At 39.3% G+C, this 17,899-nt stretch overlaps 1 protein-coding gene across 9 annotated transcripts in view; it reads right to left on the bottom strand.

Annotated features, from left to right (window-relative positions):
* LOC140741889 (contactin-4-like) overlaps window positions 1-17,899 on the bottom strand; it is a 2,152,419-nt gene that overhangs the window by 527,045 nt on the left and 1,607,475 nt on the right. For all 9 annotated transcript variants that reach the window (XM_073072410.1, XM_073072411.1, XM_073072416.1 and 6 more), the window contains one exon: window positions 13,620-13,770. In XM_073072410.1, the coding sequence (XP_072928511.1) occupies window positions 13,620-13,770 (151 nt within the window). The remainder of the gene's footprint in view (window positions 1-13,619; window positions 13,771-17,899) is intronic.

The raw sequence follows: 17,899 nt of genomic DNA on the forward strand, positions 1-17,899 counted from the left end.
TAATGGCACATTGTGGTAAACAAGTTAAAGGTAATGATGGTGAGCTGGGCAGTGTTGGCAAATTATTATGCCTTTGGATTATATCATTTAGGACAGGGGTAGGCAACCTTAAGCACAAATGATTTTCTAGCATGTGTTATCCATTAATTTGAGGCAGAACATAACTAGATGTATTTAAGTAGATAATTCCCATATTTCAAGTTTTTTATGGCATTTATCTGGCCCACCGTCCACTCATTAATACAAGATCCAGCCCACAGAGGCAAAAAGGTTGCCAACCTCTGATTTAGGAAGCATTCTGTAGCTGAGAAAGTACAGAAGTAACAACGGAGAAGTGAAACGTAACCATTCCAGGACATATTCAGACTATGGCTGTAACAAATAAGAATTGAACCAATATCTGTAACCCTAATCAGTTGGATAAGACAAAGTGTTTGAAGAGATAATATGGTTCACAGAAAAGTCAACAAGGATGAGGTATCAAAATTTTAGCCACAGAGGAAGTTCTTTCTGACTTCATTGAACCCTAATTGCAGAAACTAAAGTTATTGTGTCATAAACGAGTAGCATATCAATTTGGGAGGCAACATGATCAATGACTCTCATGAAGAAAAATAAGGTTGGGAATGCGTCAGTAGTTTGTCAGTATAAAGGGATGAGCGTAAGGTTCAAACGAAAGCCTCTCACAAACCACTGGTTACATTATTCACTCAAAACTGCCTACACAAATTTAGCACCTCAGACACAAATAAAGGCAAGGACTAAAATTCCAATGATTTTGGAAACAATTTAAGTAACATCAATATAGAATCCAGGCCCACCATGGGCAAATCAAGCACTCCATAGATTTCTTGCTAAAGATGCCAGCCAATGAGTGTTTCCTTCATTTTGAGGACTTCCACTTCTTAATAATATTTCCAGGTTAATCTGCAAATGAAATTACTTCAACATATAAATAGATTTAGAAAAAAAAGCTTTCAGTTTTTAGAATCACTTTCAATACTGGACGTCAAGTTATGAATAAAGTAATTTTGTAATAAATTGATGGCTAACTGTTAATAACATTGGAACAGCTCCTCTCTCTAAACAGGGCATTCAGTGAAATAATGTTCTTAAGAAAAAGTGATTTTCTAAATTGGTGCCCAGCTGTAGTGAATCATGGAAGATTTTGCATTCATTGCTATGCAAATGAGTCTGAACTTAATCAGGAAATTCAATTCGAAACAAAAGTGAAATTGGACCAGTTTCTGTCCAGTCATTGCTTGTATTGAGGGTGGAAACACTTATGCCATGATATGCAAAATCGTACTTTGCAATCTGATTTTTTCACTGCAAAGCTGGTCTTAAAATAATGCAGCACAAAGCAACTGGCACTTAGACTTTATTTTTCAATTGAGGTAGGTGTGCTTTGCCAGGACTAGTTTTATCTGATGGATGTTTAAAAGCTTAACATGCCTGATATTTATGGATTGTGAGAAATGGATTTCTTCAAGCAAATATTTCTTTGTCCCCCTAGAGTTTATCTACATACCCATATTTAAGTCTCCAAGCTTATCTGCCTATACACTTAAGACCATGAGTTTAGTCCGTAACCATGAGTGCTTAAATTAGAACGCAAAGTTCAGACAGTTCTTTTGCCTCGGTATGATAGAGTCATAGAACGGACAACTTAGGCAACATAGAAACAGGACAGTTGGCCCACCATATCAACATCAACCAGCAGCACCCATCTGAACTATTCCTATACGCTTTGATGCTTAATCAATTCAAGTGTTCATCTGGAAACTTCTTAAATGCTCTCAGCCAAGAGTTTCAACCATTCTCTCAGGCAATGCAGTTCAGGTAGCTAACACACTCTGGGTGAAAAAGATTTTGCTCAGATCCCTTTTAAATATTTTCCCACTTATCTTAAATCTATATCTTCTTGCTTTGTGGATCTCTGACATGGCGAAAGGTTCTGGTAGTCAACTTCATCTGTACGCCTTATGATTTAATATACCTCAGTCATGTCCCCTTCAATTTCCTTCACACCAGGAAGAGGTCCAGATTCTCCAGTCTCTTCTCAAAACTGAAATGCTCCATCTTCTGCAAACTCCTGGTAGATCTCCTTTGCATGGTCCCTGGCACCATTATATCCTTCCTATAGTGTGGTACCTTGAACTGATGAAGTTTTTGATGATATTGGGGATGCAGGGGTTAATGACCTTCAAGGACTTTATACTCTGTCAGCATAAGTTGCATCCTTTGTTTTTGCTTCGCGTGATTAATTGTACTTCTGCAGCTGTGAGGTTGTGAAATTGCTAAACTGCTATCGGTACCACTCCCCCTTCTCTGAACATTTTTGTACCCTGCGGCTGCACGTACTTTGTAACTGAAAGAAAACAACACCTTTTATGGAATGGACTGTGGCTCTTCATGCGTATAAAAGTAAACTATTGTAACCTTACTGCAGAGGTCCGATACAAGCCCTCAGAGGGACAGGAACTCTGTACCTATGGTGTGCAGCTGTACACCTCTCGCCGGCTGAGTTTGAACAAATAAACTGGTGAAAAAGATAAAGTAAACAACTGTTTGTGGCATGGTTATTGGTCTGGCAAATTTAAGTTTACAGAACTGCACACAATACTCCAGTTGAGGCTTAACTGAAGTTTATACAGTTGGATTATTACTTCCTTATGCTTACAGTCAATGCCATAACTGATGAAGACAAGTATTCTTACTGATCACATTATATCCACTTACTGATTACATTATCCACCTTCAAAAGTCTCTGGATTTGTTCTCTAAGATCACTCTGTTCATTAATTAATGTGCCCTCAGACCCTGCCATTCATGACATATGTCCAGCTTCATTCCCAAAATGCATCATCTCAGGATAATTAGTCTGGATTAAACCCAGTTTTCAATTTATCAGATGATTACATCATCACATCAATATTACTCTTTAGACCAAGACTGTCCTCCATACTATCCATTACTCTTCCATTCTGAGTGAACTGTGAACTTGCTGATCATGCCTCTGACATTCACATCCAAATCTTTCAAGTGTATTTCAAATAGGAGAGATCCTTGCACAAATCCCTGAGGGAAACCACAAACAGCAGACATCAATCTCTAAAACATCCTTCTATCATCAACTCATCTCTCCTAATTCTGAGCCAATTTTGGATCTAGATTGCCACATTACAAAGAACCCAGGGACCTTAACCTTCTAGACCAGTCTTCTAATGTGGGACATTATCAAAGGCTTCACTTACTGTAAGTTAATGTAAACCACATTCACTGCTCTGCCCTTATCAATGCATAAAGCTACCTCTTCAAAAATAAATCTTTCATTTTGCTCAGATATGATCTGCTCTCGATAAAGCCAAATTGGCTTTCTGATTAGACACGGCCATTTTAAGTATTCATTAATCCTATTTGCTACTGTACCTTCCTACTACTGAGGTTAGGCTCATGGTCTATAAATAACTAGCCTTTCCCTGCTTCCCCTCTGAAAAGGAAGACCATATTTGTGGTCCTCCAGTCAACAGGAAAATCACTTGATATAAGATGGTGCTGACGATACATAGCAACATTTTGCAAACAACTCACAAAACTACTGGTATTCCACTAGATATACAATGTTAAAGTGAAAACAGATCTCTACAAAGTGATCTAAATTAATTACAAATATAAAACACAAAATAATTGATTGCATAAGTATTCACCACCCCCCTTTAGTATGACTCACCAAATCATCACCAAGGCAGCCAATTTGTTTTAGAGGTCACATAATTAGTTAAATGGAGATCTGTTTTTGGAGACCTGTGTGGTGTCAAAATGTTTCAATTGATAGTAGCAAAAATACACTTGTATCTGGAAGGTCTAACTGCTGGTGAGTCAGTATCCTGGCAAAAACTACACCATGAAGACATAAGAATACTTGAAGCAAATCTGTAGAAAAGTTATTGAAAAGCACAAGTCAGGAGATGGATACTAGAACATTTCCAAGTCACTGAGTATCCTTTGGAGTACAGTTAAGACAAGCATCAAGAAATTGAAAGAATATGACACAGCTGTCCTCAAAAATTGAGTGAGCATGAAAGAAGGTGACTAGTGAGGGATGCCACTATTATGACTCAGGAGGAGTTACAAGCTTCAGTGGCTGAGATGGGAGAGACTGCACATACAACAACTGTTGCCCAGGTGTTTCACCAGTTGCAACTTTACAGGAGACTGGCAAAGAGAGAGCCATTGTTGAAAAATATTTTCATGAATTCTCGGCTAGAGTTTGCTAGATGGCATGCGAGAGACTCTGAAGTCAGTTGGAGGAAGGTTCTAAGTTCTGATGAAACCAAAATTGAGCTTTTTTAGCTATCAGACTAAACACTATGTTTGGCTTAAGCCGAGCACTGCACATCATCAAAAACACACCATCCCTACCATGAAGCATGGTGGTGGCTGCATCATGCTGTGGGGATGCTTCACTGCAGTGGGTCCTGGAAGGCTTGTGAAGGTAGAGGATAGAATGAATGCAGCAAAATACAGGGAAATCCTGGTGGAAAACCTGATGCAGTCTGCAAAAGAACTGTGACTTGGTAGAATATTTGTTTTCCAAGCATAAAGCCTAAACTACACAGGAATGACTTAAAAACAACAAAGTTAATATCCTGGAGTGGCCAAGTTAGAATCCAGACTTCAATCCAATTGAGAATTTGTGGCTGCACTTGAAAACGACTGTTCACTCATGATTCCCATTCAATCTGACAGAGCTTGAACAGTTTTTTAAGGAAGAATGAGGGAAAACTGCAGTGTCCAGATGTACAAAGCTGATAAAGACCTATCCACACAGACTCAAGGCTATAATTGCTGCCAAAGGTGCATCTACCAAATACTAACTTGAAGGGGGTGAATAATTATGCAATCAATTATTTTGTGTTTTATATTTGTAATTATTTTAGATCAGTATGTAGAGATCTGTTTTCACTTAGACACAAAAGAGTCTTTTTCTGTTGATCGGTATCAAAAAAGCCAAATTAAATTCACTGTGATTCACTGTTGTAAAACAATAAAACATGAAACCTTCCAAGCTGGGGGTGGGGGTGGGGGGGTGGTTGAATGCTTTTATAGGCACTATACTTCTGGACTATGATCACTGCAATCTGCTGTCTGTAAACTCCCTTTAAGAAATGTGGTTTTGAACCTTCTAAACGAACTATCAATTTTATAATCTCCTGAAGCATTTGGTGACCTCGAATCTTAAGAATGCAACCACCGCTGTCGTTGGGGCAGCCATCGCTGGTGTGACTATCTGCAAGATTTCAGGACAGATAAAGTATCGAGGCGCAAGAGTGGGAAACAAAGGGGTGTTTAACTTGTCTACTCCACACCACTTAAAGTGCTGAGCTGGATTAAAGCATTGAGGCCTGAGAGAGGAAACTGCCCGAGAGCGGAAAACTAAGTGACGTTCATCCTCACTGCTCCATGCCAGATTAAAATATTGAGGGCTGAGAGCGGAAAATGATCCAGTGATCTCTGTTACAGCCAAGATCCCTGACCTGAGCCCATCACACCTGCCTGTGTTTGGCCGGTCTCCCTTTCTTCTCATCACTACCATTGGGTGGGAGGTACAGGAGTCTTGGTCCAGCAGTTCATTTCATCAACGAACTGCCTCCGCAGCCTGAAGACCCACTTTCGGGGACTCTGCAGTTCATGTTCTATGTATTATCTGTTTACATTTTTTTATTATTTGCACAATTTGTTATTTTTCTCACACATTGGATATTTGTCAGTCTTTGCTAGGTGTGTTTTACTGAGAATTATGTTATGATTCTGCTTTGTGGGAATCTGCAAGAAGATGAATCTCAAGGTTGTAAATGATATACCTGTACATACCTTGATAATAAATGTACTTTGAACTTATAGGCCTGGAGATTCCATCTGGCCCTGGAGATAGATCCAATTTTAAGCCTTCTAAGGCATTAAATATCTGCTCTTTACTTAATGAGACTTGCACTGTAGTTTCACCTTTCCCTTCACTAAATTCCCTAACTTAAAAAGTCCACTTCTTTACTGAGTATTGATGTAAAGAATTCACTTAAGACCACTTCTCTACCTTCTAGCTGCATCAGTGCAGATATGCTCTCATATACCCATGTAGCCTGAAGACTACTGTATCTCCTGCAAAGTGACTTATCCTGTTACAAACACAGTCCGTAAAGAATGGAAGGCAACCCGCTCAAGTTTTCAAGCTTTCAATAGAATAACTGAGTCAATGTATGAACCTGGTGAGTGAGAAGGCCCAGCTATGGAAATGGATTCTAATCATCTCAGGCTTCTGTTTCTCCACTTGGCAACCAAATGGAGCAGGAATTAAAGCAGGGAAACAAATTTAATCAAACGGGCGTGCGCAATAATATAAATTTTACAGAGAAAAATAAACTTATTGCACAGAAGCAACTTCAAGATGTTAATTTACTGAACTGTTAATTAAGTCACATACACTCTCCTTGTTGTAGATTGGTTGACATCTAACGGCATTCACATTCTACTTCTGTTTGTATTTTAAATCTCATAGCCAGCCACTTCAATATTCATCAGTTCAATGTCAGAGCACCTTACTAACATTGGGGTAAAAACTAATGCACAATTTATCCTAACAATAAGGCATTTAAATAAATCACATGCAACGTTGCACAATGTACATGAAAAGGTGTCAGTGGATATTCTAATAATTAAAGCCAATTATTTTCCAGAACATCTGATTTCATTCCAATCAAAAAAAATATAAACCTACTGTAAGTAAAAACAGAACATGTAGGAGTGACTGATTAGTCAAAGAAAAACAGTTAACCTTTCTGGTTGAGGATCTGATGAAGGATCTTTAACCTGAAACAAAAATCTATTTCTCATTCCATATGTTACCTAACTTGCTGAGTGTTTCCAGCATCTTCTGTCTTTATTTCAGATTTCCAACATAATAATACATAACAGTTTCATAAATGAATTTTTGAGTATATTAGATGTTCCCTTGGATAAAATATCTTGGCTCTTTAGAGCTGCCTCTCAGGACTTGTCTTTCTCACCAGCTACCTTTCACGGTCACACAAGGCAAATGTGATGGAATCATACACTGAAAACTTGGGGTTCTACTTTGCCAGCAGTTACACACTAAGGGGGCAAATTTTCTGTTGCCCAGAACTCACTGGCACCCTACCTCTATGCACTCCATGTGCAACGCAGTTCTGGGTGCAGTTCCTGCTGGGAAACTGGTTCCCAGCATTTCACTGCGGTGAACTGCAGTGAGAGGTTAGATCCAGGGATGCACAACCTTCCACAATCAGAGAAGGACCTGTACTATCAGAAATGACTGAAGATCGCTCTACTTGCACCATGTCCAACCGGGCATGGGCAGCAGATGTCACTGTCGAATAAAGCACATCAGCGCTGAATATCAAGCCCTTCCATGAGAATGAATATGAAAGAGACTGCAGAAGATGGAGTCTGAAGTAAAAATAAACACAAAATAAAACAAACAAACTGCTGGAAGAACTAAATAGATCAGACAACATCTACAGAAGAAATTGGACAGTTGATATTTCACGTTGAGACCCTTTATCTTGACTGAAAGAGGAGGGGAGATAGCCTGTATAAAGAGGTGTGGGGGAAGGGTACACAAGAGCTAACAAGCAATAGGTGAATCCAGGTGAGTAAGAGCGAATCACAGATGAAATCAGAAGGAGATGAAATCAGGTGGGGATACCTAACCATGCTGAGCAATACAGGCTGGGAGGTAAAATGTGGAGGCAACAAAGGCCTGCAGCTCAAGGAATCTGAGAGGAAAGAAAGGTGAATCATGGGAACAGGTAAGGGAGATGGGAGCAATAAGGAAGGAGGCCCTGCAGATGGAGTGCATGGAGAAAGGACAAATGGAGTGGTGGTGGAGGGGACAGTGATGGGGAGCTGGTGTGGACCTAAGAGGAACTAGGCACGGAGGAAAAGGGACAGAAGGGAATAGTTTGTCTGAAACAATGTTCGTATCATTGGGTTGCAGACTACCCTGTTAGAATGTAAGGTGCCATGCTTCTGGTTTGCATTGGCATTGCCCTGGCTGAGAGGCAGAGTAAGGGCAGACAGATCAGAGTAGGAATGGGGAGGGAATTGAAATGGTTGGTAATTGGGAACTCAAAATCCATGGTGAATCCAGATGCTAAGAAAAGAGGTAACCTCATTTGTGCTTGGTTTCCCTGATGTAGAGGATGTCACTGACAGTGGGTGTTATTGTAGGGGGGTTCACGTGTTCAAAGGTCAAAGTGAATTTATTACCAAAGTACATATATATCACCATATGCAAGCCTGAAATTCATTTTCTTGCAGGTACACTCAATACATCCAATAACCTCATAGAATCCATGAAAGACCACACCCAACGGAGCAGACAATCAGTGTGCAGAAGACAACAAACTGTGCAAAAACAAAATGAAAGAAAAATATATATAAATAAGCAATAAACATTGAGGATATGAGATGAAGAGTCCTTGAAAGTGAGTCCATAGGTTATGGGAACAGTTCAGTGATGGGGCAAGTGAAGTTGAGTGAAGTTATCCCCTCTAGTTCAAGTGCCTGATGGTTGAGAGGTAAGAACTGTTCCTGAACCTGGTGGTGTGAGTTCTGAGGCTCCTGTATCTTCTTCCTGATGGGAGCAGTGAGAAGAGAGCATATCCTGGGTGGTGGGGGTGGGGGGGGGGGTGGTTTCCTGATGAAGAATGCTGCTTTTCTGCGACAGCACTCTGTCTAGATGTATTCAATGGTGGGGAGGGCTTTACCCATGATGGTCTGGGCTGTATCCACTACTTATTGTAGGATTTTCCATTCAATGGCATTGGCATTTCCATGCCAGGCAATCATGCAACCAATCAACAGATGAGTCCTTAAACATGGCCCTGTCCACTGAATAGATGCAATCCCTTAGCCACTCCTTTGCCTCCCATGAATACCACTTTGTTGTCCTCAACTCTAGAACCTTGCTCATTAGCCTCTGCCTGCATGCAGGTAGAAGGACAGCCAAGCGATTAGATTTCCCAAAATGTGGTCTCGTCATGGAAGTGTAGGCATCCCTTATCTTCGTATAGCAGTGGTTTAGTGTGTTGGGATCTCTGATGCTACAGGTTATAATCCGATGGTAATTGGATAGGAATTTCTTCAACAAAGCCTGACTGAAATCAGACTGTGATATGAAATGCATTGGGATGGACTGTTTCTTGTTTGGCAACAGCATCATACAGTATCTCAAACACTTGATTGTAGGTGGTCGCTGGTTACAGGTAAACTGCAGTCAGGATCATGGAGGAGAACTGTCTTGGTAAATACAACAGCTGACATTTAATCGTTAGGTGTTCAAGGTCAGGGGAACATGAGTACGACAAAGCCACCACATTGGGGCATCACAGAGAGTTTATCATGAAGCACACACTGCCGTCTTTTGCCTATTCAGCATCAGCAGTTTGGTTCATCCTGTATATCAAGAAGTCTTCAGGTCTGATCACTGTATCTGGCATACTCTATGTAAGCCAAGTCGTGGTTAAACACAGAAAACAACAAGTCCTTATTTCCCTGTGATAAAGCACCCTTTCCCTTAGCTCCTCATTTTTGCTCCCCAGCGACTGCACATTTGCTAACAAGATGATGTGTAGAGGGGCTTCATCGCTTTGCACTCCTCAATACTGAGAGCCTGGACTGACACCAACTTACTGCCCTCTACTGTGCCTATTGTCTTGTTTATTATTTATTGTAATGCCTGCATTGTTCTGTGCACTTTATGCAGTCCTGGGTAGGTCTGTAGTCTAGTGTAGTTTTTTGTGTTGTTTTACATAGTTTAGTGTAGGTTTTCAGTGGTCCTGAAAAAAGTTGTCTCATTTTTACTGTGTACTGTACCAGCAGTTATGGTCGAAATGACAATAAAAAGTGACTGGACTTGACTTGACTTGCATTTGAGAGTACGTTATCCCCCTTCTGCCTCACTTGTGGCCATGGCGATTAACCCTCGTCCACTTGCTTGAGAGTTAATTCCACTGAATCTTTCAGAAGACCGTGAAATCTGTAGTTCATTAATTCAGTTCAAAAGTATGTTGCTTAAAAGGAAATTACATACTGCAGGTTGAAGTGAGAGTAATAGAAAGAGGCGCATTTAGAAGTTTTTTACGTAGCCCACAGAACGTCACCATGGTTCACCGGCGCCATCTTGCAATCTTCTACTTCACATGGAAGCCCTGTTTAGGTCTCTGGTGAGGGTGACTGAGGAGGTATAGGATACTTCTCCTACAGTTGCAGTGGTAAATTCCTGTGGAAGGTGAGGGATGAGTGAGTCAGTGAATCATTGAGAGAGTGGTAACTGTGAAAGCAGAAGGGAGTGGGAGGTGCAGATGTGACTGCTTGTGGATCATGGTATTATTTGTGCCTGAAGTGCTAGAAGAAATGTCAGAGAATGTCATGGTGGAATCATAACAGGTGGGGTGAAAGGCACCCCACCAGTGGGAGAGGGAGGTGGGGGCAGATGGAGTAAGACATTTCTGAAACAATGAGGACATCCTGAGAGCATGTGCTGCAGAAATGAAGGCCTCATCTTGAGAACATGCAATGCAGGGATTCAGAAACTGAGGGACATGAATGGCATCCTTACAAGTGACAGGATGGGAGAAGGTCTAGATAATTCTGGAAATCAGTGGTTTTGAATTAAGTGTCAGTGGATAGTTCATCTCTTGAAACGTGATTAAGTATTTTTTTTCCCCAGTTATGAGAATAACTGAGTTTTTTCCACCAGGCATTCAAAAAGAAATTTACATTTATTTCCAAAAACTTTCAGTTATTAATATCAGTGATCTTAAGAGTGGCCATTAGAGACAGAAGGACAGAATATGAAATTATCAGCACTCGCTGTCATTTAGTCAGTAAAAAATAAGACAAGTTCTGGCATTGTGACGTGCACAGTTAAATGTGGAAATGCCAAATTACTACCTATGATAATTCCCTGCTCATCCATAGGACATGACATTCCAGATGCATCTGGCACAGAAACACTGATCAGTTGTGAATTTCATCTTTTTACATAGTATTCTAACATGCTATGGGACTTTAAAAGGATTTCAAGACAAACCTTTTGAACAAATGGTTATGAAATCTTTTTTCATTGCACTTGGGAGTCTAACAGATTCTGAATAATTTTTCCAAAATCCCCTTATTTACTAAGCAATAAAAAATTGAGTTAAATAATTGCATTTATAGCTTTTATCTTAAACTGATATGTTTATCCCAATTTTTATTTCTCACTCCAAGAAATGTTTTAAAAGATTATGACCCATACTATCCATCAAAATGATTCAATATAACTGGCTACACAGTGAGCTTGATACAGTCAGTTGCTGAGCAGTACAGATTCAGGCAATAACTCACACTAAGAAAGGATAAATTCATGCCATAGAACCTGCTGAATCCTTGTTGCTACTTTTCCTTTGGGGTCAATGATGAACATAGTCTTTACTTGACTGGAAAATTCAGGGAACTGCTTTCAACTTCACCCTGTCAATATTTTAAGTATTACAATTGTCCTCTGTGTTAAAGATCTTTTTAATGCTACAAGGCTGCCCAACATTTCCCTTGCTATTTATGTACTTTATTAACAAATACAAATAAATTTGCAGAGAAGAATAAGGAAAAAAATTTGAACACTTGAAACGTCTTTGGAATTGCACTGGGGTAATCTTACTAATAGAATGCATTAACACATAAATGTGGAATAATTCTGTCTGCTAATTAAAGAGAGTCCTGACCCTGTTTAAAGAAGCAGATAAAGGAATTCCTTGCCAACATTTTGATTACCAGTGTCATGCAGTGCAATTTCAAATCTCATTATTTTACACCCTTATATTTTTCACAGCTAACATTTAGAGTACACATAACCTCATGTTGGGTTTAAAACAAAAACTGACAGAATATTGATAATTTAATAACTGTTTTTAATCACTGGTTTCATTTACTTTACTGGAAAAGCATTGTTAACTTGGAACATGAAATATTCATAATAAAATAATGCCACTGTCTTTAGTCATATACTTGAGTAAGGGGGAATGATTAATTCATCTCTTTTTAATGTTAACAGTAGTGCTTCATCCAAAATTGTTTAGTATTCATCGGACATGCAATTGTTAAAACTTTGACCTTTATCATTAAACATCTAGATTAATAGGAAATGTGGTAAAATGGATGATAATAATCTTTTTTCCTATCTCTCCTCCCTCAGGCAGGCTGAAGAAAGGGTCTAGTAAAATTGAATTCTATCTCAACATTTAGTCCTCATCATGAGGAGAAACTTTGCGTAGGGCAAGTTGAACTCTATCAATCTGAAGTAATTCTTTACCACTTCAACCACCAACTAAAAGCAGTGTATGAAAGTAATGCAATGGTCAATTGGCCTTTGGAATGATGTTTAAAGATTCTGCTTCCTCATTTTCTTTAGCAGCTCTGTACTTGGTTTGCAATAATCATGACAGTGAAATACTGCTGTAGCAGCAACCTCAACTATTGCTGCTTCCACTGATTTGCAGTTTTGTTTCTACTTTTGAATTATACTTACTTCACAGAAGAAGAATGATTTTATTTGTCCTTTACCAATATTGTATATTGCTAATTTATGTAATATTAAGTGATATAAATCAAACCAAATAACTTACAGAACCAAATATCACTTACTTTGTTAGGTCCAACTGTTGGACCCATTCATCTTGGCTCACTGCCACTCACAAAAATTGCCGATTTAGCAGTCTATGCAAGACTGAACATTAAACAGTAGTTAAACTGGCATCACTATGCAATAAAAGCAGATTATAAACAAGCATTCTTTCTCCTTTGCAAGTTAACTACTGTCCACCTGAATTAATTACTTTCAGAAGTAGTAAAACAGTGTTCTGCATTCCTCATTCCTTAATCTTCATTTGCTCTTCAATTACTGGCTAAAGTATACTTAATTATTCATGTTCAGGCAAAAAAAAAATTGAAATCCACAGTATATAGTTTTATAACACGTCAGAACAATTACAGGCTCACTATGTTATTATTGTCTTGTCTTGCTTCTACCTTGTATCTCGCTGGGGAAACCCTGCCAAAGTGTAATGGAGCCAAGATGAAAATAGATCAGAAAATCTACAGAAGACAGCACAAACGCAAACTGTGTAAAATTCTTGTGAGAAAGACATAAACATCAACCTATTCTGTAAAACTGTTTTACACTATTTATGGGTTTGTGCTTCAAAAACACAAACGAGCACCTTGCACCATTTTGTTCCCCCTACAATCACAAACGGGAAGGATGAGTTTTCTGCTGGGAAGTCTTAAATGTAATTTTGAAATTATACACGGGCATTCGCTGGGACAAAACTCAAAATCATTTGTGTAGATTAGTGAAAGAACCAGGATGTCTAAATGCAATTATTTACTGCTTCAGTCCACAGATCTTGTTTCTCAGGGAATTATGCATCAAGAGCAGATTTACTTTAATAAGGGCCCTGAAAGCAACACAATGGACATCCTTTGTAATGCTTCAACAATCCATTAGGCTCAAATGACAAATTTGTTCAAGAAATTACCTTTCATTCTCTCTCAGAATTGCGTTTCCCTTCATCCAAGAAAAGGTTGCTCTTGGGGAAGCTTTTGGTTTACATTCAATGAAGACCTCACCACCCACGCTAACTGCTATTAGTTTCTTCAAAGGACTTGTTGAAAAATCAGGAGCTGATGCTAGAAAGCAAAGATAAACAATTATGTAGCAAAACCAAAGTATTCCTATAATACACAATCTGAATGCTCAAAGCATAAATTTACTTTGACTATTTCTACTTGATAAGTACAGATTCTTTACCCAAAAGTTACAAATAAAGAAATTTGCAGGGTACCAAGGGTAACACAATATCACTTTCATCTCAAAGCCCTCAGAAGCTCAGGCAGAATTCCATTTGAATTCAAAAAACTTAAAATTTAACAATGCTGATGTACTCTACAAGTAGTCTTGCAGTAAAAAAGGAAAACTAAGAGAGAAGTAAACATGTACAAAAGACTCCTTTGAATAAATTTATTACTTGTGGAAGTGATACTCCCATTATTCTCTTCCAGGCATCCAAGATTGAGTGTCATATTAGGATCATGAATTGCATCATTAACAGAATCCTTATGGCATCTGTAACCAGCTCTAAATGGCTGCTGCAAGAATGAATTGCATATTCAACAATTTCGCACCACACCATGGGGAGACACACAGAGAAATAGCTTTGGCAAGTATCATGGCTTAGTAGTGCAAATTGTCCATTACCATGGAGCAAATTTGAACTCATGATACATTTCCTTTTAACGATATAATTAAGGGGGGGGGGGGGCCATGAACTCACCATTGTTTATCCAGTTTTTTTTTGTATTCAAGTGAATGCAGAGAAACTATAAACTCTCATTGGGCCTACTGGTGTATTATTACTGAAAATAATAACACCAGCCAGTGTTCAAGATCCAGGATTGTTTAATGTCATTTCCTGTATACAAGTGTAAAGGAGAACAAAATAATTGTTACTCCAGGTCGAATGCAGCACAGGGAAAAATACATGAGATAAGGAACACAATAATAATTAAAAACACAATAAATGTAAATATATAGCTTATATAAGTAGATTGATTGTATGTCCATAAACTGATTCTTGGCTGTGCATAATGTGACTGACAGGAAATAGCATATATATAGTGATGGAGTTAGTGGGTGGAGGTGTTGATCAGTCTCGCTGCTTGGGGAAAGTAACTGTTTTTGGTTCTTGTGTTCCTGGCATGGATGCTCTGTAGCCTCTTCCCTGTTGGGAGATGGACAGACAGTTCATGAGCAGGGTGTGTGGAATCCTTCATAATGTCACTGGCCCTTTTCCAGCACCTTTCTATATATATATCCTTGGCATTGGGTAGGCTGGTGCCAGTGATGCGTTGGGCAGTTTTGACTGACTACCTGTTGTGGAGCTTTCCTGTCCACCACAGCAGAGGTTTTGGACCAATCGGTGGTGCAGCTTGTCAGGATATTCTCAACTATACCTCTGTAGAATGACATAAGCATGGATGTGCAAAGTCCAGCACTCTTCAACCTCCTCAGAAAGCAAAGGCACTGATGAGCCTTATTGACTGTGTAGCATGTGTTCTGGAACCATGAGAGGTTGTGTGTGATGTTAACTCCCTGGAGTTTGAAACTGCCTGCAGTGCCCACTGATGTAAGGGGGGTTGTGAGTGGTGTGGATCCTCCTAAAGCCGATCACTATCTCCTTTGTCTTGTCAAAATTAAGGAACAGGTTATTTGCCTGGCACCAGGCCTCGAGCTCTTCCACCTCCTCTCTGTAAGCTGTCTCGTCATTGTCGGTGATGAGCCCCATCGCCGTCACGTCATCAGCGAACCTGGTGATGTGATTGCTCGGGTGTTTGGCCGTGCATTCACGGGTGAGCAGAGTGTACAGCAATGGGTTCAGCACACAGCCCTGCGGGTCACCCGTGTTGAAGATGATGGAGAGGGAGGAGTGGCTGTGCATCATAACTATCTGAGGCCTTTTCGTTAGGAAATCCAACACCCAGTTGCAAGGTGGTATACTTGGACTGAGGGGCAGGAATTTGCTCAGCATGGTCTGTGGGACAATAGTATTGAATGCCAAACTGAAATTCAGAAACAGCATTTTGACATGAATGTCCTTGGTTTCTAGGTGTGTCAGGGCCAGGTGCAATGGCATTGGTTGTAGAGTGGTTCTGTTGGTAAGCATATTGGTGTGGCAGGAACGGAGTTTGCTATATGTGCCATTATCAGCCATTCAAAGCACTTAATGATGATGGCTGATTTGAAGCAGATGGGAACAGCTGCCTGAATGAGTGAGGTGTGGAAGATGTCCATGAACACATCAGTGAGCAGTACAAATTCCCTGAGTACTTGGCATTGGAGGCTGTATGGCCCAGCCACCTTATAGGGGTTGGCTCTCTGCAGAGTCTTCTCACATCTGCTGCTGTTACAGACAGTGGCTCTTGATCCGAGAGGGCGGTAGCTTTTCTTGCATGGTTGTGTTGCATGCCTTCAAAGCATGTGCAAGAGTTGTTTAGAGCATCAGGGAAGGAGATGTCTCTGTTACACTTAAAACACAAACAGGAGAAAACCTGCAGATGTTGGAAATCCAAGCAACACACACAAAATGCTGGAGGAACTTAGCAAGCCAGGCAGTATCTATGGAAAAGAGAACAGTCGACCCTTTGGGCCGAAACCCTTCAACAGGATGCCAAAATGTCAACTGTCCTCTTTTCTATAGATGCTGCCTAACCTGCTGAGTTCCTGCAGCATTCTGTGTGTGTTAACTGGTCCAGTCAATGCTGTTTTCCTTGTGTAGTTTGTAATGCCCTTGATGCCTAACTAGATACGCCAGGGATCATTATCAAATAGGTGTTCCTATGTATCTTGTATAGGCAGTCTTTCCTGTCTTGATGCCTAAGATGAGATTTCTCCTGGCTGCTCTGAGAGCCATTTTGTCATTGGATTAGAAGGCAGCGTCTCAGGCTTTTAGAAAGGAATGTACCTCTGCATTCAGGTGAGGTTTTAAGAGATTCACATCCTATTTTTCTCCATGATTTGAAATAATAGAGGTGGAATCAAATGAAATATTTCTGAACTATGAATTGATACAGTATGGAGCATTTATCAGTTTGAGACAACACACAAGATTCTTTAAAATCCAAATTGAAGATTTAATTTCACTATCACCCATCACCCAATTGATTATGCTCATGTTAGACCTTTCTTTCTGATAGGCAATTGCTACCTTTGACAGATTTTTAACTTTACCTTTTCAATCTCATCACCTGCTCCTTCCCATTATTTCAATCCTGTCAAACTCCTTTACATCCTCTTCCTTATCACCTGTGACATTTTTTGTATCTTAACTTCAATACCATCTCCTCTACCTGCATTTTTCATCTCTTATTTATTTATGTCTGGTCACTGAGCACCTCTAAAATGCAATAGATCCAGACTACCAAACTGGAAGTAACATGCAGATGGATAATTAATAAGTTTGGTTTATAATACTGTCAGTGTTGATTTTCTGAATGCACACAATCACAGTTTTGTAAATGCTCCACCTTCAATCAGAAACTTAGGAAAGCAGGCCATTCTTGGGCAACAAATAATTTCCATTCTTACAGATGTTCTTAAGTCAATTTTGACTGTAAGTCAAAAATGCACAAATATCACTTGATGTGGTAATTGTATCTCCACAATATTTAATGAATGGTATTACAAGCACTATGAATGATAAGAAAGAATAAATGTTGAAAGGAGAGAGAGAGAGAAAAAGAGAGAGAAGAAAAAAAAAGAAAAAACTAGTTCTGCATTTTAAGAATGAACATATTTTCCAGTGCCAGACTTTTAAGTTTAATCATCTTACAGGCGGTCATTCATTTGGCAGAACCACAACCACTTACCTCAAATCGCATTTTGTGAGTTGCCTCGTCAATGAAATAAACTTTTCATTTTGAACCACCAATATATATTTTGTCTCTTATGTATTTATTTGATGGGTTATGTACAGTACATGTTTCTTTTCAGACACTGAAGCTTTTATTTTTTTAATCACTGCTTGCAACTTATTAACTTATTTCTCTGAAACCTAGTTTGTTTCATGTAATATAGTACTTGCTCCATGTAGAAGACAATTTTGTAAGATTGGCAATATAGTCTTCATTTCAATGTCTCTGCAATGTGCCTAGATAATAATCCTGATATTTAAAATTCTTTAAAACAAGGTAACTACCATTATAATGTGTAAGTTATGATCTTTAAGTAACAAAGGAAATCTTCAAAGAAATATGCTCCAAA

Source organism: Hemitrygon akajei, chromosome 19 (assembly GCF_048418815.1).
Source record: "Hemitrygon akajei chromosome 19, sHemAka1.3, whole genome shotgun sequence".
Classification (NCBI taxonomy): Eukaryota; Metazoa; Chordata; class Chondrichthyes; order Myliobatiformes; family Dasyatidae; genus Hemitrygon; species Hemitrygon akajei.